At 42.3% G+C, this 23,036-nt stretch overlaps 1 protein-coding gene and 1 non-coding gene across 3 annotated transcripts in view; both read right to left on the bottom strand.

Annotated features, from left to right (window-relative positions):
• Window positions 1–23,036, bottom strand: part of SPG11 (SPG11 vesicle trafficking associated, spatacsin) — a 76,402-nt gene that overhangs the window by 2,236 nt on the left and 51,130 nt on the right. Inside the window, exons 28-37 of one of the 2 annotated variants that reach the window (XM_060149103.1) lie at window positions 16,644–16,806; window positions 14,240–14,454; window positions 12,815–13,568; window positions 7,214–7,353; window positions 6,261–6,459; window positions 5,708–5,845; window positions 3,401–3,534; window positions 2,515–2,622; window positions 558–726; window positions 7–95 (exon numbers count right to left, since the gene is read on the bottom strand). In XM_060149103.1, coding sequence (XP_060005086.1) covers window positions 7–95; window positions 558–726; window positions 2,515–2,622; window positions 3,401–3,534; window positions 5,708–5,845; window positions 6,261–6,459; window positions 7,214–7,353; window positions 12,815–13,568; window positions 14,240–14,454; window positions 16,644–16,806 — 2,109 coding nt within the window. Of the gene's footprint in view, window positions 1–6; window positions 96–557; window positions 727–2,514; window positions 2,623–3,400; window positions 3,535–5,707; window positions 5,846–6,260; window positions 6,460–7,213; window positions 7,354–12,814; window positions 13,569–14,239; window positions 14,455–16,625; window positions 16,807–23,036 lie in introns of both variants that reach the window. The other variant, XM_060149096.1, reaches the window with a different exon arrangement.
• On the bottom strand, window positions 1,585–1,692 carry LOC132504507 (U6 spliceosomal RNA). The gene has a single exon (XR_009534920.1). It is a non-coding gene; the product is annotated as a U6 spliceosomal RNA (small nuclear RNA).

Genomic DNA, 23,036 nt, shown 5'->3' on the forward strand with positions numbered 1-23,036 from the left:
GGTTACCTTGGCATAACTCTCTGCTGCATCCAGCATCAGAGTCAGGGCCTTCAGCAGCAGCTGCTTCAGTTGGTGCCCATCCTTGAGGCTGTCCTCTGTAGGGGAGTAAAGGAAACTTGGGTGTGTCTGACTCCCAAGGCTGGGTACTCTCATCCCACTCAGTAGTAGGGTGGACTATAGAAACAACCCAGCTCATGTTCACAGGGAGGCAGGTATGTCTCACTCAGGTAAAGGCTATTGGGCAAAAAGTACACACACACACTGGAGTAGGATTCACTGCCCCATCTAGTTCAATTTCTCTCTGAAACAGCAAGGCAGGCTTACACGGCATCAACATACATTGGTTCTTGACAGGTGACACCCCTGGATGCACTGGCTACAAGAGGGGTAAAATGCCTTCCAACCCCCCTTCCATCTCCTTTCTGCCCCCTGGGGCCCCACTAAATGTTAGAAGCTGAGGTGGGTATTAGTCCCATGGACTCTTGCCCTGCTTAGCCCTGAGAACCTTCCCTGGCCAGCAGCACTGCCCTGGAGGTGCTGCTGTGACCTCTGCTCACCCCAGGGCTGAGACTCAATCAATTTCAGTTGGATGCAGGCAGCTGCCTCATGGTTCTCCCCAATCTCCCGGCACATGCTGAAACACAGGGCAATCATGTTGTGCTTCTCACTGTCCCCAGGGCGGCAGCGTTTGATGTAGTCCAGTAGGGCCGTCTTCAGGGTACCACTCTGCCCAGAAAAAAGCGGGGGATACCAAGGTCTCAGCCATGTTTTGCAAGGTAAGCAGGATTGGCCTAGTCCTTTGATTCTGAAAGTTCCTCAGAAACTCCCAAGGAAAAGGAAAAGATAAGCAAAAATGAATACAAAAGTTTATACTATCCTGAGTATAAGGAAACAGGCACATCTCTGCTGGTGGGAGTGTAAATGGTAAGACCTGTCAGAGGCGAGAAGCCTTAAAAATGTACACACGTGCATTAGTCTAACAATTCCACTTCTAGGACTCTATCCCTAAAGAAGCAGGCAGAGGAAAGTGCTAAGATGGATGTAACAAGGATATTTAATAGCAAACAATTAGAAATATTCCAGATGTCCAGAATAAGATCTAAGAGAACACCATGTAGCCATTAAAACCGATGTTGACTTGAAAATTATTCATGCTTATTATTAACTGAGAAAAGCAGGCTATTTCCTATCTGCACAGCATGACAGAAGTTTGATAAAAATATGTGAACATGTATGTATATGTTTGTGGGTATATGTGCAAAGAAAGGGCCTATACCAAATTGTTAGCAGTGGCTGTCTGCAGACAGTTGCTAGACACACAGGGCTTTTTTTCGTGTTCTGTTTTCCAGGTGGCTTTTTTTTTTAAAATATGGAACGCGGGCTTCCCTGGTGGCGCAGTGGTTGAGAGTCAGCCTGCCGATGCAGGGGACACGGGTTCGTGCCCCAGTCTGGGAAGATCCCACATGCCGCGGAGCGGCTGGGCCCATGAGCCATGGCTACTGAGCCTGCGCGTCCGGAGCCTGTGCTCCGCAACGGGAGAGGCCACAACAGCGAGAGGCCCGTGTACTGCAAAAAAAAAAAAAAAAATATATGGAACGCTTCACGAATTTGCGTGTCATCCTTGCACAGGGGCCATGCTAGTTTTCTTTGTATCGTTGCAATTTTTAGTATATGTGCTGCCGAAGTGAGCACCCGTTAAGCGTCTTAACGTTGAATATTCATTACTTTTGTAATCAGAAACAAAGTTATTAAAAGAATATTTAAATGCAGGAAAAAAATGCCTCAAAAACAGCTTTTAAAATCCTGAAGGTGTCCCTATGTCCAGGACTTGCTCCTTTCCTGAAACTAGCCCAGCATTGAGGAGAGTTTTTCTGTTTTGTCTCTTAATCCTGCTTGGCTGGGCCCAAGTTCCCAGATGTCAAAAGTGCACCTGGGTTTTTATTTATTTATTTGTTTATTGGCCTTGCCACGCAGCATGTGGGATCTTAATCTTAGTTCCCCGAAGCGCAGAGTCTTAACCACTGGACCGCCAGGGAAGTCCCATAGGTTTTTAAATCTTTAGAGGTGAAATGGGTGAAAACAATGAATCAGTCAATGAATAACTTGAAAACAGAGGCTCTGTGAGTGCGTGCCTGGTGTCACATAGTATGCTGAGGACAGACAAGCGCCCGGAGACCAAAGGCCTGGCAAGTCAGGCTTTTGCTTCCCAGCCTCCTTCCTGGTCATCATCATAAATAGTTCCACAGCTTTCTAGACCCAGACCTTGGCATTCACTTCTGAATAGCTCTCGACAACACACTTTTTCATGGTCCCCTGAAAACTCTCCACTCTAAACTGGTCTGAGCTCTGTAACCTTAAGCTACTGGTTACAGTATATGTCTTAGGGAGGCCCTTAATTCCCTCCCTCTATATCCCGGGAGTCCATCCTGATTGGAATTAATCCTGAGAAAACCTGAGACTCCCAAGTGTCAGTAGTACATGTCATACTGCAGCTCAAAAATATGGTACACCTACCGGGTCCAATTTCTTCCTCATCAGCACTTCAAAGTAGTGTTTTTTATGCAGCAAATCAAATATGTATGTCATCTCATTGTACCTTCCAATGCCAGTGAGGAGACGCACCTACAAAGGGAGAGGGAAGCTTGCATCAGCATTGCTTGGAGTTCTCTGAGCCAGACCACTACCCCAACAGTTTGGTTGCTTTCAAATACCGACCTCTGGCAGGAAGAAGGGTTAGTGGCCAGGCTGCCATACTTAACTCCTTTCCTCCTTGCCTGTCTCCCCTCCTTCCCATCCCATGTACCCAACAGGGGGCTTCTCTGGAGGATTCAGAAATGCTAGTCATTGGGAAACCACTGGCTGGCCGTCCCCTCCTCTGTTGTCTCTAAACGTGACTATCAAGTGCCGAAGTGCCACCCTCCTGGGCAGGCACTCTTCCTCTTCCCACCACTCCTCATTACAGCACCCAATGGCTTGCTCACACACTTGGGTCAGTTTCAAGCCTAGAGGATTTGGGGGGAGGTACAGGAAGCTTGAGTTGTCAGCTCATTTCAATTTTCAATTCAGATATAAGAGGCAGGTCTGAACCTTGTTTTGTGGGGGAAGTAACTGCCGTCTTAGCCCTCTAGAAAAGCGAACTGCTTGGTAAGGGGGTATGACAGTCCTGGAGCATGGCAGGGATCCTCTTTGATTTCTATTCCTTTGGAGCAATCTCTGATTTGGACAGAAATCATAACCTGGAGCAGAGGGTTGAACTGCCCAGCCAGCTACCAAGTAGGTAGTGGTATCCAGATAGTTAAATTCCCTAAGACCACATCAGCTCTGAGCTGATAGTCTCCAGCCTATCTGTTCTATCAAAGGTTTCCTCAGGATGGAGGGTGAAGGTGAGGGGGTGACTTACCACCAGTCCGTACTCCTCATTGGGGGCCAAGTGGTTGTCTGTGAGCAGCCGGGCGGCCTGCAGGACTCGGATGATGCCCTCCATGTGGCATGTCAGTGTGAAGCAGTGATGAGCCAGGATCAGCAGCTCTGTGGCTGGGTGGGTTGGGCACTGGTAAGACAGGACTTTCAACCCTGGCTAACCCCTGTCTAGCTCTGTACCTGGCAGGAGGGTCAAGGGGCCTGGTACAGCTGGGCCTGTCTGGAGAAGGCTCTCTCACCAGTCCTCTGAGATCCCTGACCTCACCAGTTCTAGCTCTGGGATGGCCCCCTGATGAAGTCAGTTCTCTCAGTGACAGCACAGGGATTAACTCTCTCCTCAGACAGTCTGCATATAGTGACAGCATTTCCCAAAGGCTCAAAAAATGAGAACAAAGAACGCTAGCTTTCTAAAGATGGAGGAACTTTCTGCAGACAAACTGATGGAGTACCTGCCAATACAAGTCCGAGGGCATTCTCTGTAGCTGAGTGGAGAGTCTTAGGGCCTAATCAAGTGCTATTTGATGCTCTGCGCTTCTACAGGCTTTCTAGATTGAGATGTGACGCACACAAATTTAAAACTACTATACACAATCACTATGAGCACAATTAAAAGGCAAACTGGGAAAAATATTTGCAATGCTGGAAGACAGAAGAGGGGTTCTCAGCCTTAATATATGCTGTGCCCTCTGGGCCTTTGCACCTGTGGGGCCCTCCCCAAACCTACTGGCTACTAATGCTTCTGGTCTTGGTTTGCACATTTCCTCCCATAACCTTTGGGAGGAAAAAAAGGAAAGGAAAAAAAGGAAAGGAAAAAAAACCTTTGGCCCCATCAGCATGCTTACTGTGAATGACACCCCTAGTCTGTGAGCTCCAGGACTGCTGCTTAACTTGTTCACCATACCCCTGTTTTTAGAGTGCCTGGCGCACAGTCAGTACTCAGTAGATGTTGCTGAACTGGACTGAGAAGAGATACAGAAGGCTATTTTATTTATTTATGTTTTGGCCATGCTGCACGGCTTGTGGGATCTTAGTTCCCTGACCAGGGATCGAACCCAGGCACACAGCAGTGAAATTGCCGAGTCCTAACCACTGGACCGCCAGGGAATTCCCAAAAGGCTGTTTTAAAAATAAACCTATTCAGGGCTTCCCTGGTGGCGCAGTGGTTGAGAGTCCGCCTGCTGATGCAGGGGACACGGGTTCGTGCCCCGGTCCGGGAAGATCCCACATGCCGCGGAGCGGCTGGGCCCGTGAGCCATGGCCGCTGAGCCTGCACTCCGCAAATGGAGAGGCCAGAGCAGTGAGAGGCCCGCGTACCACAAAAAAAATAATAATAAATGTATTCAACCTCTTAAAATCTCACGTATTCACAAAACATCAGTAAAATGCCTTTTACGTGTCAGTCAAATTTGCAGAGTATAATGGGCTCCAGGAAATGATACTCACACACTGCTTAAGAGGGAGTGAAAGTGAATTTTTTTTCCTGAAGTAAATTTGGCAATATATATATATAAAGCCTTAAAAATGGGCATACTCCTGAATCAGGAATTTGTCTTAGGGAAATAACCATGGATGTGCACACAGATTTGCCTATAAGCATGTCAATCACAGTGTTTAAAACAGCAGAAAATTAGAAGCAATCTATAGGTCCTACAATAGGGTATATACATTTTTTAATTACATATAAGAGAAATAATATGTAACGACTAAAAATTATAAAAAATTATATAGAATAGTGTCATGGAAAGATATTAATGACAGCATATTGGTAATTATAAACAGTATACACAGTATAATGCTATTTTTGAAAAATAAAAACCTATGGACTTGCATAGAAAAAGATGAGAGGGACACATACTACTGAATGCATACAACAACACTGAAAAGCGAGCAGGCTTTGAAATCACACAGACGGTTCATATGCCAGCTCTGCCGCTTAATAGTTATAAATTAATCAACTTTTCTAAAGCTTCAGTTTCCTTCTAAAATGGGGACAATAATAGCCATTTTTCAGGGTAATGTAAGAAGAAAATAAGCTAAATATGCCAAATGTTAAAAGGTTACCTTTTTGTGTGATTTTAAATTTGGGGCTGCTTTGCCATATATATTTTCTAACTTTTCTTCAGTGAACTTATGGCTTTCTACTAAGAACTTATAAACAATCCTGGAGGAGTAGGGATCCAGAGAAGGAACAAGGATCCAAACTGAGTTTTGAAAAGACTTAACCTCAGAAGACTTCTTAGAGACCTGCTTGGGCCCAAAACATGTAAGAAAGTGGCCAAGAACTTACTGCAAGACAAGTCCCCATGGGGAACGGAGGAAATCTTATCCAACAACTTCATGCCTACCAAGGTGCGGTCTTGACACAGAGCAGTCAGCTGAAGAAACGTCTGGCTTTCCTCTGTTGGGGTGAACGTCTGCTTATGTCCTATACAGAAAGATGTGGAGAAAGGTGCTAGTTTTACCTTGAGAGAGATGAAAGGAAGACAAGAGCCCCAGAGCAGGAGGCCCACTCTGCCCAGGCCTGGGCACCAGGAGGTAATGGTGAAGGCGCTCCCGGGCAGCTCTCCTCTTGCTGGGGTCAAATATCTCAGGTGAGATGCCATCTTACAGGACAGCAGGAGCTCATTAGCTCAGAGAAAGGCACAGTTACTCTAAATATAATCATAAAACAATAAACAAAAAGCAATAGTAACAAAATAAATGCAATGTGTTCTCCTCTTACAAGTGCAACCTGGCAACCTTGAAAGGACAGCACATATATGAGCATAACATCAAATCCTTAATGCTGGGAACTTGAGAATGTGATCTGAAAGGCTGGGGAGGCCTGAAAAGTAGGGCACCTGTTCCCTCTGATGGGGTCAGCAGCTCCCGGGTCACCTCTTCAGCCACAAGTTCAGCCACTGTGTCTGGCTCGAGGCCCTGGGTGCTGATGAAGGCTTGAGCTCGCTTGCATCGGTCAGGCTGCTGAGAGGCCAAGATTACCCGGAGAATGGCCTCACCATCCTGGGCAGCGACATCTGTGTAGGAACAGCCCAACTCCTGAGAGGAAGGCAGAGCCAATCCCAGCCATCGTTAGGAACCAGGAGAAAGCCAGCAAAAGACAGCCTTTCCTGAAATCTGATGTGGACAGACGCCATGGTTTTCTGAGCTTAAAGATCCCTCATCCTGAGCAGAAACCTTAGAAGAAGCAAACACTGTTTTCTAGCCCTTTCTAAATTGCTTTGCCAATGAGGTGAATCCAAGCAAGAGAAAGGCTTGTCTTCAGAAAACATCAGGTGACTGATCTCTCACTGAACACTGAGCTTTTCAAATGTTATGAAACCTAAGGAAGCTGAATAAAAGGCAGAGCCCCTTCTTTATTGTTCCCGTGGCAGCAAGGAAACCCTCAATTTCCAAAGAAGTCTCTGAGCCTTGTTGTCCAAGGAAGGGCTTTTAGTGCTCGGCCTGCTTTCTCTCGTGCTCTTCCACTGCACTTAGAATCTACTCTTTTTCTCCCTCATTCAGCACAAAGCCAGAACAATTCCTGGCTGCTCTGGTTCCTGTTTTACAGTCATTACATTCCATTTAATTCTATTTTAAAACTTATTTTGGGCTCTTTCCCATATGGAAAGCTCACCACTATTCCCCAGGGATGGATTTATAGGGGCCAACATCCTGACAAGAGCTCTACTCCCAGGTCATGATTATAATCTGAAGGGCTGACCGAGGGCAATGTCCAAAATCCACCTTCACCTTCTCCCTTCCCCCCCTCTCAGAGGGAGCTCCTGTGGAGACCCAGCCCTTTGGCACGTACCTTGGCAAGTGCATAGAGACAGAGGACCTGCCGGCAATAATTCTTCCCATGGAGGCATTTGCTTGTCAGAGTTTCCAGAGTAGTCACCACTTCACCACTGGGGGGCAGTATCACAAATGACTGACTGTCCAAACTTGAAGCTGGAAGCAAATACAGGTCTGAGGGGGGCTTTAAGGGGCTTTTAAGGTCTCTCCTCAGCCCCCTATGACTCTACCTCTCTGCTCACAGCTTCCTTCACTGCACCCTGTTGACTCCCCCTGGGTCTGGGACCACTTCTAACAGGGCTCACACCCCACTTAAACTTCTTTCATTGCCTTCTTCTAGGAAATCCCCAGCCCAGGATACTTCAAAGACTCAAAGCCACCTAATGAACACTCTAGAGATCATCACCAAAGATGCCTGCCAGACTGTCCTCCACATACACTGCCTCCCAATTTCCCCTTATGTCAAATAATCACCAGGTCTACCTGACTGTATCTCCAAAACATCTCTCCAGTCACCACCTTAGTTCCAGCCTTTATCACCCTGCATCTAAGAGGTGTTACTGTCTCCTGCCGTCAGCCTCCCTTCTTCCCCAACTCCATCTTCCACACACTCAGCATTCTTCACATTCTAAAATGCAAATCACAAAAATCAAGGATCATCTGACAGATACCTTAAAGGCACAGTAAAATTAGAATCCATTCCTGCTTTTTTAAAAAAAGCTCTTAGCCTAAAATAAAACTTTCTTAATTTGAGAAAGGGTTTCTGTTAGTGGAAAAAAGTAGAAAAGAATATTTATATAACACTGTTTCTAATAGCAAAAACAAAATTGAAAAATTTTAAATGTGTATCAGTAAATCATTGTTAAAAAAATCATAGTACATGACCTGGGAAGGAAATCCAAAAAAGAGGGGATATATGTATACATATAGTCTATACTGTACAGAAAAGTGAATCAGCTAACACAATATTGTAAAGCAACCATACTCCAATTTAAAAAAAATCATAGTACATTCATATAGTAGAATACCCTGCAGTTATTAAAAGAATGAGGTCAATCTATCTGTACTGACAGGGAAAAATGTTGCAGAACAATATAACTGTATTTTTGTAGAAAATAAATGTGTGCACACACGCACACATGTGCGAGCCCACACGTAGAAAATAATGTACGCCAAGCAAGTAAAAGATGTTATTCTGGGGGAATTTGGTGGGCGTGGTGTTGAACGGATAAATAACTTTCACTTTTTACTTTATGCACTTCTGTATTGTGTGATTTATTACATTAAGCATGTAATACTTTTGCTTTTAAGATATTACTCTTTTAAAAATATTCTTTAAACACAAAAATATAAAAAGCAACTCAGACCATGTTATTCCCCTACTTAAAATCCTTCATTAGAGTTTTCAGTTCTAGGTCTCTCCCACTGACCTCAATATAAAACCTGGACACAGTGCATGCAGTGCTATATGAGGACTCTGAAGAGCAAATAGTAGCAGATGGATCGAAGATAACCTGCATCACCATTTTCTCCCCTCTAGGAATCTCCAGATTGAATGCAACACTGCCCGAAACCCAGAACCAAGCACTACAGCTCACAAAGAGAGTGGGCTCCAGGAGACGTCCTCCAGAACAGGCTCAAGGAGCGGAAAGGGAACTCCCACAGCCCATTCTCTCTGGTCCTAGCTCCTAAGCAACCACTCAGCTGTGGTGGGAGGGGCTGCAGTAGCAGTTGGCAAGAGCCAAAACTCAGAGAGGGACCTTCTTTTCCGATCAGAGGTGCTCTGGTCCTAAGGGGGCAGAGTGAATCCCTGTTCCTTTTTGTATTATCCTCCTGTCAGCTGGCCCTAGATGCGGGCAGTCAGGAAAGTACATGACAGGATGGGGTAACTAAACCTCCAGCTTTGGCCAGAAGACTGAAAAGGAAAGCCTCGGGCAACCAGAAAGTACTTGGAAGAGAGATTCAGGAAGGCAACACAATAAAGTTGTTTATAAACATTAGGGCTCATTCCTAGGCTTTGCATGTATGGATCTGATCCCGACCAACATATCAAAGACTTTGAGAACTAAGTCAACAGACAGACCACTACGCAGGTTGCAGACTGACCACAGGATGGCACATACAGGATGGATCTGAACAGCACCACAAAGAATTTGAAAACTGAACTGATGTTACAACCACAGCCCACAGAAAGTACATTGGAACGTGTAGTCTGAACACAGCCAGGTCAATTGCCTGCTAAAAACATATCCAACATTCTTCATAGGATTTAAACAAGATGCAGCATCCCATAACACACTATTCGAAATGTCCAAGATACAACATGAAGTTATTCAGCATACAAAAATACAAGAAGATCTCAACTCATATAAGACAAAGAAAAGACAAACGATGAAACCCAGCACTAAAATGACATAAATGTTGAAATTATCTGAAAAAGACTTTAAAGCAGCTATTACAAATGTTCCAACAAGCAACTATGAACGCTCTTAAACGGAAAAACAGAAAGTCTTAGCAAAGAAATAAATGGTATAAAGAAGAATAAAATGGAAGTTGTAGAACTGAAATTTTAAAATCACAGAAATTAAAAAAAATCTTAATAGCAGAATGGAAATGCCAGAGGACAGAGTCAGTGAAACTGAAGATAGAAAAATAGAAATTATCCAATCTGAACAAAGCTTCAGGGACTTGTGAAACAATAACTTTTGTTTTTGTTTCATTGGAGTCATTGGAGTCTCATAAGGAGAGGAGGAAGAGTATGGTGCTGGAAAAATATTTGAAAAAAATGATGTCTGAAAACTACCTAAACTTGATAAAGCTACATATTTAAGAAACTCAGTGAACCCCAAATAGCATAAGCCCCCCAAAATACATGTCCAGTCATGCTATAACCAAACTGCTGAAGACAAAAGACAGGAAAAAAATCTTGAAAGCAACAAGAGAAAAATGCATTATCTACAGGGGAACAGTGATTCGAATGACTGCAGATTATTCATCAAATACCACAGAAGTCGAAAGGAAGTGGCAGAACATTTTGTTTGTTTGTTTTTTTGGTGGTAGGCGGGACTCTCACTGTTGTGGCCTCTCCCGCTGCGGAGCACAGGCTCCGGACATGCAGGCCCAGAAGCCATGGCTCACGGGCCCAGCCGCTCCGCGGCATGTGGGATCTTCCCGGACCGGGGCACGAACCCGTGTCCCCTGCATCGGCAGGCGGACTCTCAACCACTGCGCCACTAGGGAAGCCCGGCAGAACATTTTTAAGTGTGGAAAGAAAATAATAAATGTTCTATATCCAGCAAAAATCATCCTTCAGGAATGAAGGTGCAATAGAGACATTCTCAGATGAAGTAAAACTAAGAGAATCTGTTTCCAGCAGACAACTCTGAAAGAATTACTAAAGGAAGTCCTTCACACAGAAGGAAAAAGAAACTAGAAGGAAACTTGGAACATCAGGAATGAAGGAAGAGCAACAAAAATTGTAAATATCTGAGTAAATATAATAAACTACTCTCCTCTTGAGTTTGTTAAAATATATTTTTCGGTTGAAAACAAAAAATCTAGCATTGTTTGATGAGATTTTCAGTGTATGTAGGTGTAATATAATAAGGCAACTAACACATAAAGGGAGAGAAGTAAAGTAACCTACATGGTGGTAAGGTTTCTACCCTTAAAATATAATTTTAAGTAGACTGTGAAAAGTTACAAATGTATAATGTAACCCATAAAGCAACCAATTAAAAAAGCGATGCAGAGCTATACAGTCAAAATCACAAATTAAAATGGATGACTAAAAAGTGTGCAAATAACCCAAAGGTAAGAAAAGGTTTCCTCAAAAACCACAAACTACCAAAACTCACCTGAGATGAAAAAGATAACCTGATTAGTCATATAACTATGAAATAAATTTGTAGTTAAAAATCTTCCAGGGCTTCCCTGGTGACGCAGTGGTTAAGAATCCGCCTGCCAATGCAGGGGACATGGATTCAAGCCCTGGTCTGGGAAGATCCCACATGCCACGGAGCAACTAAGCTGGTGTGCCACAACTACTGAGCCTGTGCTCTAGAGCCCGCGTGCCACAACTACTGAAGCCTGTGAGCCTAGAGCCTGTGCTCTGTAACAAGAGAAGCCACCACAATAAGAAGCCTGCACATGCAATGAAGAGTAGATCCCATTCACCCCAACTAGAGAAAGCCCGCGTGCAGCAACGAAGACCCAACACAGCCAAAAGTAAATAAATAAATAAATAAATAAAAATCTTCCAAAACAAAAATCTCCAGGTTTAGATGGTTTTACTGGTAAATTCTACTGAACATTTAAAGAAGAAATAACACCAATTCCATGTAATGTTTTCCAGAAATGCATTAAACTAGCATTACCCTGATGCAAAAACCAAAGATAGTATTAAAAAAAAAAAGTACAGATCAATATTCTTCATGAACATAAATGTAAGAATTCTCAACAAAATAGCAAGTTGATTCCAGTAATATATCAAAAAGAATAATGCACCATAACCAAGTGAGGTTTTTCCTGGGAATACAAAAAAGCTGGTTCAATATTTTAAAAGATCAATTAATGTAATCTACTGTATTACTAGTCTAAACAAGAAAAAAAAAACCAAACACGATCATATCAATGGATGCAGAAAAAATTCAACATTGATCCATGATAAAAACTCTCAGCAAATAGGGAACTTCCTCAACATGACAAAGGGTGTCTTCAAAAAACCTACAGCTAATATCACACTTAATGATGAAAGACTGAATGCTTCCTCCCTAAGGTCAGTAACAAGGCAAGGATGTCCACTCTCACCACCCCTATCCAACATCATGCCGGGAGTCCTTGCTAGAGCAGTAAAGCAAGAAAAATAAATAAGGCAAACAGATTGGAAAGGAGGAAAGAGAACTGCCTCTATTCACAGATATGATTATCTCCATAGAAAATCCCAAGGAATCTATAAGAAAACTCCTAGGATAAGTGAGTTTAGCAAGATCACAGGATTAAAGGTTAACATAAAAAATCAATTATATTTCTATATGTGATCATGTACAATTGGAAACCTGATTATTTACATAGGATAAATTTCAGTGAAGTAGCCACAAGTCAGATAGATTCCCTCTAACTTTGTTACTTAGCTAGTTAAAAGACCTAGGTGGGACTTCCCTGGTGGTCCAGTGGCTATGACTCTGCACTCCCAATGCAGAGGGCCCGGGTTCGATCCCTGGTCAGGGAACTAGATCCCACATGCTGCAACTAAGAGTTCGCATGCCACAACTAACGATTCTGCATGCCACATCTAAAGGATCCCGCATGCTGCAACTAAAGATCCCACATGCCACAATTAAAGATCTCGCATGCTGCAACGAAGATCCCGTGTGCCACAACTAAGACCAATGCAGCCAAATAAATAAATAAGTAAATAGATAAATAAGTGTGATAAACTGGAGCTCTAGGTTAAAAAAAAAAAGACATAGGTGTTCCTACTTCATTGACTAATTAACTAGTTTATGAATTACCCTTAATTTAGTGTAACTGGTATGCCAAAAGGGACCCTTTCTTCCTGGAGAGAATGCCAACAGCACCTCACAGGACTCAGGGCAGTTTGATCTCCTTCACTTACTGCTTTGGACTTTCCTTAGAGGAACGCCAGGTTCTTCTTCTTCCTCAAGCAGCTCAGGACTTTGTAAGAGAGCATGGATGTCCAGGTGCAGGTCATCCACACTAGCTTCCCCTGAAGCTAGTGCTCTGCAATGCAACACCAAGGCAACATCTTGGTTATAGAAATGAAAATATCGGCATACTCTACTTGCTTCATGCACACAGCCATCATCCAATAGGCGCCCAATCAAAAAGTTTAGGGACTCCTGCTCCTTCCAGTTCAGTTTGTTCTCACAAGTGTCTTTGGATGGAAGGCCATTCAATTCTAAATATTTTGATGTGTTCAGAGCAGCCAACTTAGAGAATGAAAACTCACTGGCTAAGCTTTCAAAGGAAAGTTCACCACTAGTTGAAATCTGTTGAGAACATCCGGGGCCTATTTCCTCCTGGCTTCCCCTGAGGGTGTGCTGGGTGATGCGGCAGAGCCAGATCTGCTTCTCTAGCTCCTCCAGCTCCTCCAAAGGCACCAGGTCCTCCTGGGCAAGCCAGTGTCCTGCCAGAGTGAGGAGCAGATGGCGCTCCTCAGTGCTGCTTGGTCCCTCTTCAGCTGGGCACTCACATGCCATAAGAGCCTGGGCTGAGAAAAAGGAAGAAGCTGCTTTGCTTGAAATGGAATTTTTCTTAAAATTCTCATGACATTTTTTCCAGAAATCAATTCTTGCTTGTTTCAGGGACCACTGGTCAATGTGTTTTAAGGTCTGCATTTCCTGTGTTATCTGTGAAATTGAACACAGCAATTTTTAGCCTTTCCTGGATAAAGAAATATAAATGCTAATGCTCCCTCGGTATACCGTACTTGTTAAAACCCAAATCAAGTTAGAGAACATGGGACTTGGCTACAGATGATCCTGGATATTTTATCTGGGAAGTTAAGGTATGAAAAACAAATCTAAATTTATCTAATTGAATGAGGTTCAAGAGGAAGCCACCTTATATTTAATTCTATTCAAAGTAAAATAGTTGTAGCATGTCCTGTAAGCTAACCTTATATTAAAGCAAACATTCGTCAAAAATGGGCATTCTAGGCTCATCCATTTCTGAAAGTAATGTCTGTGTCAAAAGTGAAAAAGTAGGGCTTCCCTGGTGGCGCAGTGGTTGAGAGTCCGCCTGCCGATGCAGGGGACATGGGTTCGTGCCCCAGTCCGGGAAGATCCCACATGCCGCGGAGCGGCTGGGCCCGTGGGCCATGGCCGCTGAGCCTGCGTGTCCGGAGCCTGTGCTCCGCAGCGGGTGAGGCCACAACAGTGAGAGGCCCGCGTACCGCAAAAAAAAAAAAAAAAAAAGTGAAAAAGTATCATCACTGGTAAATCACATACGTCATTTAGTTCTCTGTTTAATGCTGGTTCACAAAGCTAAGATTTTAAATAACTTAAAAGACTAATCATACCTCTTCAATAATCAAGTTATCCACAGGTAGCTCAGCTAGTTCTGCTACCCTTCTGGCCAAAGCAAAGTATCCATCTGTCTCCAGTTTTTCTAAAATTGATCTACATTCATGCTGAAAATTCTCAAGGCTGTAGCTGGTAATAATTACACGATTAATGGCTATGGATGTATCCTTCAAAATTTGGCTAAGGACACACAGCTTCTTCACATCTGGACCTGTGCCAAAGAGAAGCAGATATAAGCATTTAATCAGTAAAATACTGCTATGGCATTTCAAGAGTAACTAAATATGAGGGGAGAATATTTATATTTAACATAATAATGTAGTTAAAGGGAAAATAAAAACCTATTTTTCTACTCTGGTTGGCTGACAGAGGAAGCCAAAGGCAGCTCCTATATTAAGAACTATTAAGATTAGCACATGGACTCCATCTATAAATCTGGCTTTATATACCAGGCAGAAGTTGGTGGCCTGCTATGTAGTAGCAACTCAGTTAACCTTGGGAAGATTTGGCCATTCATTCAGGTTAGTTCCATCTTTTTCCAGATTTTTCTCCTACCTTGAACAAATTTGTTTTTATAATTGTTCACTCATTCATTCACTGCAGGCAGCATGTGGATCAAGACACAGAACTTCTAGGACAGCTGAAACTGCAGGTGGTCAACAGCCAAAGCTCTCCTGTGGTACACTGTCTTCAGAATGGAGCACCACTTGCTCCTCCAGATATCTATCTAACTTAACCCAGGGAGACCCAGCTAAGCACTTCCTGATGTCCCCAGGAAAGTCTCTTTTAAAAAAAGAGAGACTCTTTTTTTAATCAAAGTGTAATATAAGTGACTTACAATATTATATCAGTTTCAGGTGTACAGCACAGTGATTTGATATTTTTGAACATTACAAAATGATCACCATGATACATCTAGTTACTGTCACCCTACAAGGTTATTACAATTTTATTGACTATATTCCCTATGCTGTATATTACATCCTTGTGACTTACTTATTTTATAACTGGGAGTTTGTACCTCTTAATCCCCTTCACTTATTTTGCCCATCCCCTCACCCTCCTCCTCTCTGGCAACCACCAGTTTGTTCCTGGTATCTATGAGTTTGTTTCTGTTTGTTCATTCGCTCTTTAGATTATACATATAAATGAAATCAAACAAATTCTTACCCTTAGTAACATTAGGAATTCTCTGCCATAATTTATGTGGCTGGGTTTGCTCCTACTCCCAAATATAGTATGCATAGAGCCTACGTGTGCCCTACCATGAAGGAGGGGCATGAAAAACATTCTATAGGAGCCTGCTCCCAATGCCACCTGCTGAGCTGTGGTCTGATTTAGGTAGTTCCAGGGACAGTGAGACACCTTGCACATTAACCACCAGTACGAGCATGCTGGGTTTCTTTGCAGGCATAATATAAAACATAAGTCTTTTAAAAAACCTTTCTTTTCTCTAAGCACATACATGATATACACATACAAATATTCTATAAAAACAGAAATAATTTAATTACGTGAATAAAAGCATTATAGTAATGGTTAACAATGTAGACAACCCTTGTAATTTTTTAAGGATAGGGTTAACTCTGGCAAGAAAACAGAAAATTTATTTCTTAATTAAAGTTACTAAAGAGCAATGAAAGTATCTTATATTAAAAGGACCTACTGTTTGGCCTATGTAGTAACTGACAGTAGCTTATATACACTGCATTTTGGAAACACCCCCCTTCCCTTCTAGTCATCAGCCCCACAGCCCACAACACGGGCATGAAGCCCAGGCATTCTACGCCTGTTCTGTGCAAATGTGAGCTTTCCAGTTGAACATCTGTGAGTTTAAATGTGATAAAATAACCCTGGTAGTGAAAAATACCAGAATCCAGCGTAAAAGAACAACATTATCACTCAACAAAAACTTGAAATTATCAAACAAGTAGAAAAGAGGGTAAGGCAATATTGGTTTCATTCAATCAGCAACAAGCTTAGAGACTGCCAATGTCTGGAGGAATCTGCAAAAAATCGACACAATTTGTCTCTTAAAACCTTCAAAATGAATTAGGCATTCCTGAAACAAGTCTGTGACCTTGAGCAACGATGACATGTTAAGGTTACTTGTCAAAGAAAACAATAATAGTGACAGGGTATTATAGAGGTTAGCCGGGGAAATTTGGCTATTTGCTTAGAATTAGTAGATAGTTGTATTACTTGTTTTATATCCTGTTGTGCTGTTTTAAATGCTTTAACCATGACTGAAGTTTCCTGTAACCTCTTCTTCACACCCCGTTCTGGACTGTAATGTCTTATATCCTATGCATTTTAATTTCCTGAATGCCCTTCTAAAATATTTTCAGGATTAAGTAAGCTAACGTCCTAACAGCAACTTACCTGTAAGTATTGTCTTACCATCAGAGAAGAGATGCTCTCTTCCAACAAACAGCTGTAAAAGCTTCCCCAGCTCATACTGGGTCCTACACTGCTGCAGCATAAGCTTCAAAAGAAAATACACATGCTCCTTCAGCCATGGGGCAGGAATGATAGCGTGGACCCTTGTGGAAGCCGTTTCAAGCTATGAAAAAAAAGGGTCAGGAAAGTGGTTTCTCAGGAACAGCAAATCAAAACCTCTGAAGTTGGGAATGTCTAAGAAAGCCAAGGTACCATCAAAGGCATCTCCTATCACAAAGGAGGATGCTTATTCAGGTCCTTTTCAAACAGCAGTAATTTGTATTGCAGCTCAGAGGAGTAGCAAAAATAAGCCCTCTCTGGCAGCTTTGTAGTTTGTCTCTTTGTGGGACATCCTGTTGTAGAGAGCTGTGTGTGTGAAAGTCAAAAATGGGAAAGAGACCTAAAGACTGAATGGAGTGAAGCAATGCAAATACTGCCAAGTTAGTGACTGCCGAAGTAACAGTTCTGTGAGTGGCTGTGAAATTAACCAGACATGTTTCACTTAGCAGCTTCTTTAGAGAGGGGTCTAGTCCTGCCCTGAGTCCAGAAGATTTGAAATTCACATATGAAGACCTCTTAAAAAGACTTGCTTGGGCTTCCCTGGTGGCGCAGTGGTTGAGAGTCCGCCTGCCGATGCAGGGGACACGGGTTCGTGCCCCGGTCCAGGAAGATCCCACATGCTGCAGAGCGGCTGGGCCCACGAGCCATGGCCGCTGAGCCTGCGCATCCGGAGCCTGTGCTCCGCAACGGGAGAGGCCACAGCAGTGAGAGGCCCGCATAATGCAAAAAAATAAAAAAAAAAAAAGACTTGCTTAACATTGCTGAGCTGGTTCTATTAGTTTGCTTGTAGTTTATACTATCATTAGAGAAGGATCTCAATTAGTAAGCCTGAACTTTTGTCATTTCAATCAAATGCGAAAAATATTAATAGGAAGATGACCCCAAGAAGCAGCCACATTAAGCTTGAATCAGAGCATTAGTTCTTTTTTAAAAAAAATTATTTAATTAATTTATTTTTGGCTGCTTTGAGTCTTCGTTGCTACACGCAGGCTTTCTCTAGTTGTGGCGAGCAGGGGCTACTCTTCATTGTGGTGCACGAGCTTCTCATTGCGGTGGCTTCTCTTATTGTGGAGCACGGGCTCTAGAGTGCAAGCTCAGTAGTTGTGGCGCACGGCATGTGGGATCTTCCTGGACCAGGGCTCGAACCCGGTCCCCTGCATTGGCAGGTGGATTCCTAACCACTGTGCCACCAGGGAAGCCCTCAGAGCATTAGTTCTTAGTCTTTATTTACTTGTTTCCCTACCTCTGTTGCTCTAAGAAGAGGGTCTATGTCAGACAGACGATGGAACTGGTTGAAGTAAAAAATATATGGAAGTAAAGAGCTCAGGTAACAATGGAGCAGCTGCACTGCCCCTTGGTTGGGGACTGCAGCAGGGGCAGACAAGCAAGAATAAGAAGAGACCTGGAAGGACCTAAATGTAAAATGCAAAACTATAAAACTCCTAGGAGATAACATGGGAGGAAACTTAGGTGACCTTGGGTATGGTGATGCCTTTTTCAGATAAAATACCAAAGGAAGAATTCATGAAGGAAATAACTGATAAGCTGGACTTCATTAAAAATAAAAACTGCCCTACAAAAGACAATGTCAAGAGAATCAGATGACAAGCCACAGACTGGGAGAAAATATTTGCAAAATGTACATCTGATAAAGGACTGTTATCCAAAATATACAAAGAACTCTTAAAACTAAACAATAAGACGACAAACAGCACTATTAAAAAAATAGGCCGAAGAGCTTAATAGATACCTGACCAAAGAACATATACAGATGGCAAATAAGCATATGAGAAGAAGATCCATACCATATGTCATCAGGGAAATGCAAATGAAAACAGTGACATATCACAACATACCTATTAGAATGGCCAAAATCTGGAAGTCTGACAACACCAAAGGTTAGCAAGGATATGGAGACAAAAGAACTCTCATTCACTGCTGGTGGGAATGCAAAACAGTACAGCCATTTTGGCAGACAGTTTGGTGGTCTCTTCCAAAACTAACATACTCTCACCATATGACTGAGTACTCCTTGGTATTGATATTTACCCAAATGAGTTGAAAACTTACGTCCACAGAAAAACCTGCACACGGATGTCTAGAGCAGCTTTATTCATAATTGCCAAAACTTGGAAGCAACCAAGATGTCCTGCAGTAGCTGAATGGATAGACTGGTATATCCAGACAATGTAGTATTATTCAGCACTAAAAAGAAATGAGCTATCAAGCTATGAAAAAGACATGAAAGAAACTTAAATTCAGGGTGTGGAGTCAAGACGGTGGAGTAGGAGGACGCAGAGTTCATGTCTCCTCATATCTAGGGCACCAATCAGGCGCTGGTGAGGGACCTTGGACACCTAAGGGGATGGGAGGAATCCCTGTGTGACCAGGGTCTTGGTTCCCAGGCCAGGGGTCAGGCCTGAGTTCCTGTGGTGGGAGTGCTGAGTCCAAACCACTGGACTAACAGAGAACCTCAGACCACAGGGAATATTAATCGGTGTGAGCTCTCCCATTGGTCCTCATCTCAGCACCAAGACCCGGCTCCACCCAACTGCCTGAAAACTCCAGTGCTGGACGCCTCAGGCCAAACAACCAGCAAGACAGGAACACGGCCCCACCCGTCAAAAAAAATGAGATGACAAAAAAATATGGTACAGACGAAGAAGCAAGGTAAAAACCTATAAGACCAAATAAATGAAAAGGAAATCGGCAACCTACCTGAAAAAGAATTCAGAGTACTGACAGTAAAGATGATCCAAAATCTCGTAAATAGAATGGAGGCACAGATCGAAAAAATACAAGAAATGTTTAACAAGGGCCTAGAAGAACTAAAGAACAAACAAACAGTGATGAACAACACAATAACTGAAATGAAAACTACGCTAGAAGGAATCAATAACAGAACAACTGAAGGAGAAGAACAAATAAGTGAGCTGGACGATAGAACGGTAAAAATAACAGCCAAGGAGCAGAATAAAGAAAAAAGAATGAAAAGAAATAAGGACAGTCTCAGAGACCTCTGGGACAACATTAAATGCACCAACATTTGAATTATAGGGGTCCCAGAAGAAGAAGAGAAAGAGAAAGGGTCTGAGAAAATATTTGAAGAGATTATAGTCGAAAAATCACCTAACATGGGAAAGGAAATAGTCAAGCAAGTCCAGGAAGCACAGAGAGTCCCATACAGGATAAATCCAAGGAGAAACATGCCGAGACACACATTAATCAAACTAACAAAAATTAAATTCAAAGAAAAAATATTAAAAGCAACAAGGGAAAAGCAACAAATAACCTACAACGGAATCCCCATAAGGTTAACAGCTAATTTTTCAGCAGAAACTCTGCAGGCCAGAAGGGAGTGGCAGGATATTTAAAGTGATGAAAGGGAAAAACCTACAACCAAGATTACTCTACCCAGCAAGGATCTCATTCAGATTCAACAGAGAAATCAAAAGCTTTACAGACAAGCAAAAGCTAAGAGAATTCAGCTCCACCAAACCACCTTTACAACAAATGCTAAAGGAACTTCTCCAGGTGGGAAACACAAGAGAAAAAAAGACCCACAAAAACAAACCCAAAACAATTAAGAAAACAGTAACAGGAACATACACATTGATAATTACCTTGAATGTAAATGGATTAAATGCTCCAACCAAAAGACACAAACTGGCTGAATGGATACAAACACGAGACCCATATATATGCTGTCTATAAGAGATCACTTCAGACCTAGAGACACATACAGACTGAATGTGAGGGGATGGAAAAAGATATTCAATGCAAATGGAAATCAAAAAAAAGCTGGAGTAGCAATGCTCATATCAGATAAAATAGACTTTAAAATAAAGACTGTTACAAGAGACAAGGAAGGTCACTACATAATGATCAAGGGATCAATCCAAGAAGAAGATATAACAATTATAAATAGTTATGCACCCAACATAGGAGCACCTCAATACATAAAGCAAATGCTAACAACCATAAAAGGGGAAATCCACAGTAACACAATAATAGTGGGGGACTTTAACATTCCACATACACCAATGGAGAGATCATCCAGATAGAAAATAAATAAGGATACACAGCTTTAAATGACACAGTAGACCAGATAGACTTAATTGATATTTACAGGACATTCCACTAGAAAGTGGAAGAATACACTTTCTTCTCAACAGCACACAGAACATATTCCAGGATAGAGCACATCTTGGGTCACAAATCAAGCCTCAGTAAATTTAAGAAAGTTGAAATCGTATCAAGCATCTTTTTCAACCACAACACTACGAGATTAGAAATCAATTATAGGCAGGACTTCCCTGATGGTCCAGCGGTTATTAATCTGCCTTCCAATGCAGCGGACTCAAGTTCAATCCCTGATCAGGGAACTAAGATCCCATATGCCACAGGGCAACTAAGCCAGTACACCACAACTACTGAGCCCACGTGCTCTAGAGCCCCTGTGCCACAACTAGAGACCCCACATGTCACAACTACTGAGCCCATATGCTCTGGATCCTGCACACCACAACTAGAAAGCCTGTGTGCTCTGGAGCCGGTGCACCACAACTAGAGAGCCCGTGCACCACAACTACTGGGCCTGCGTGCTCTGGAGCCCATGCGCCACAACTAGAGAGCCCGCACACCACAACTAGAGAGCCCACACACCGCAATAAAGAGCCTGCACGCTGCACCTAAGACCTGACGCAGCCAAATACATAAATAAATATTTTAAAAAAAGAAATCAATTACAGGAAAAAAAACTATAAAAAACACAAACACACAAACACATGGAGGCTAAACAATACACTACTAAATAACCAAGAGATCACTGAAGAAATCAAAGAGGAAATAAAAAAATACATAAACAAATGACAATGAAAACACAACAACCCAAAACATTGGACGCAGCAAAAGCAGTTCTAAAAGGGAAGTTTATAGCAATTCAATCTCACCTCAAGAAACAAGAAGAATCTCAAATAAACAATCTAACCTTACACCTAAAGCAACTGCAGAAAGAAGAACAAAAAAACCCCTAGAGTTAGTAGAAGGAAAGAAATCATAAAGATCAGAGCAGAAATAAATGCAATAGAAACAAAGAAAACAATAGCAAAGATCAATAAAACTAAAAGTTGGTTCTTTGAGAGATAAACAAAATTGATAAACCTTAAGCCAGACTCATCAAGAAAAAAAGGGAGGGACTTCCCTGGTGGTGCAATGGTTAAGACTCCACGTTCCCAATGCAGGGGGCCCGGCTTCGATCCCTGGTCAGGGAACTAGATCCCACATGCATGCTGCAACCAAGAGTATGCATGCGACAACTAAGGAGCTGGTGAGCTGCAACTAAGGAGCCCGTGAGCTGCAACAAAGGAGCCCATGTGCTGCAACCATGGAGCTGGTGAGCCATAACTAAGGAGCCCTCAAGCAGCAACTAAGGAGCCCACATGCTACAACTAAGGAGCCCACCAGCTGCAACTAAGACCCAGTGCAACCAAATAAATAAATATTTAAAAAAAAGAGAGAGGATTCAAATCAGTAAAATTAGAAGTGAAAAAAGGAGAAATTACAACTGACACTGCAGAAGTATAAAGGATCATAAGAGACTACTTACTACAAGCAACTATATGCCAATAAAATGGACAACCTGGAAGAAATGGACAAATTCTTACAAAGGTATAACCTTCCAAGACTGAACCAGGAAGAAACAGAAACTATGAACAGACCAATCACAAGTAATGAAATTGAAACTGTGATTAAAACTCTTCCAACAAACAAAAGTCCAGGATCAGATGGCTTCACAGATGAATTCTATCAAACATTTAGACCCACCCTTCTCAAACTCTTCCAAAAAATTGCGGAGGAAGGAACACTCCCAAACTCATCTATGAGGCCACCATCACCCTGTTACCAAAACCAGACAAAGATACTACAAAAAAAGAAAATTACAGACCAATATCACTGATGAATACAAATGCAAAAATCCTCAACAAAATACTAGCAAACAGAATCCAACAACACATTAAAAGGATCATATACCATGATCAAGTGGGATTTATCCCAGGGATGCAAGGATTCTTTAATATACGTAAATCAATCAATGTGATAAACCATACTAACAGCTTGAAGAATAAAAACCATATGATCAACTCAGTAGATGCAGAAAAAGCTTTTGACAAAATTCAACACCCATTTATGATAAAAACTCTCCAGAAAGTTGGCATAGAGGGAACCTACCTCAACATAATAAAGGCCATATATGACAAACCCACAGCAAACATCATTCTCAATGGTGAAAAA

This window comes from Lagenorhynchus albirostris, chromosome 1 (genome assembly GCF_949774975.1).
Source record: "Lagenorhynchus albirostris chromosome 1, mLagAlb1.1, whole genome shotgun sequence".
Taxonomy (NCBI): Eukaryota; Metazoa; Chordata; class Mammalia; order Artiodactyla; family Delphinidae; genus Lagenorhynchus; species Lagenorhynchus albirostris.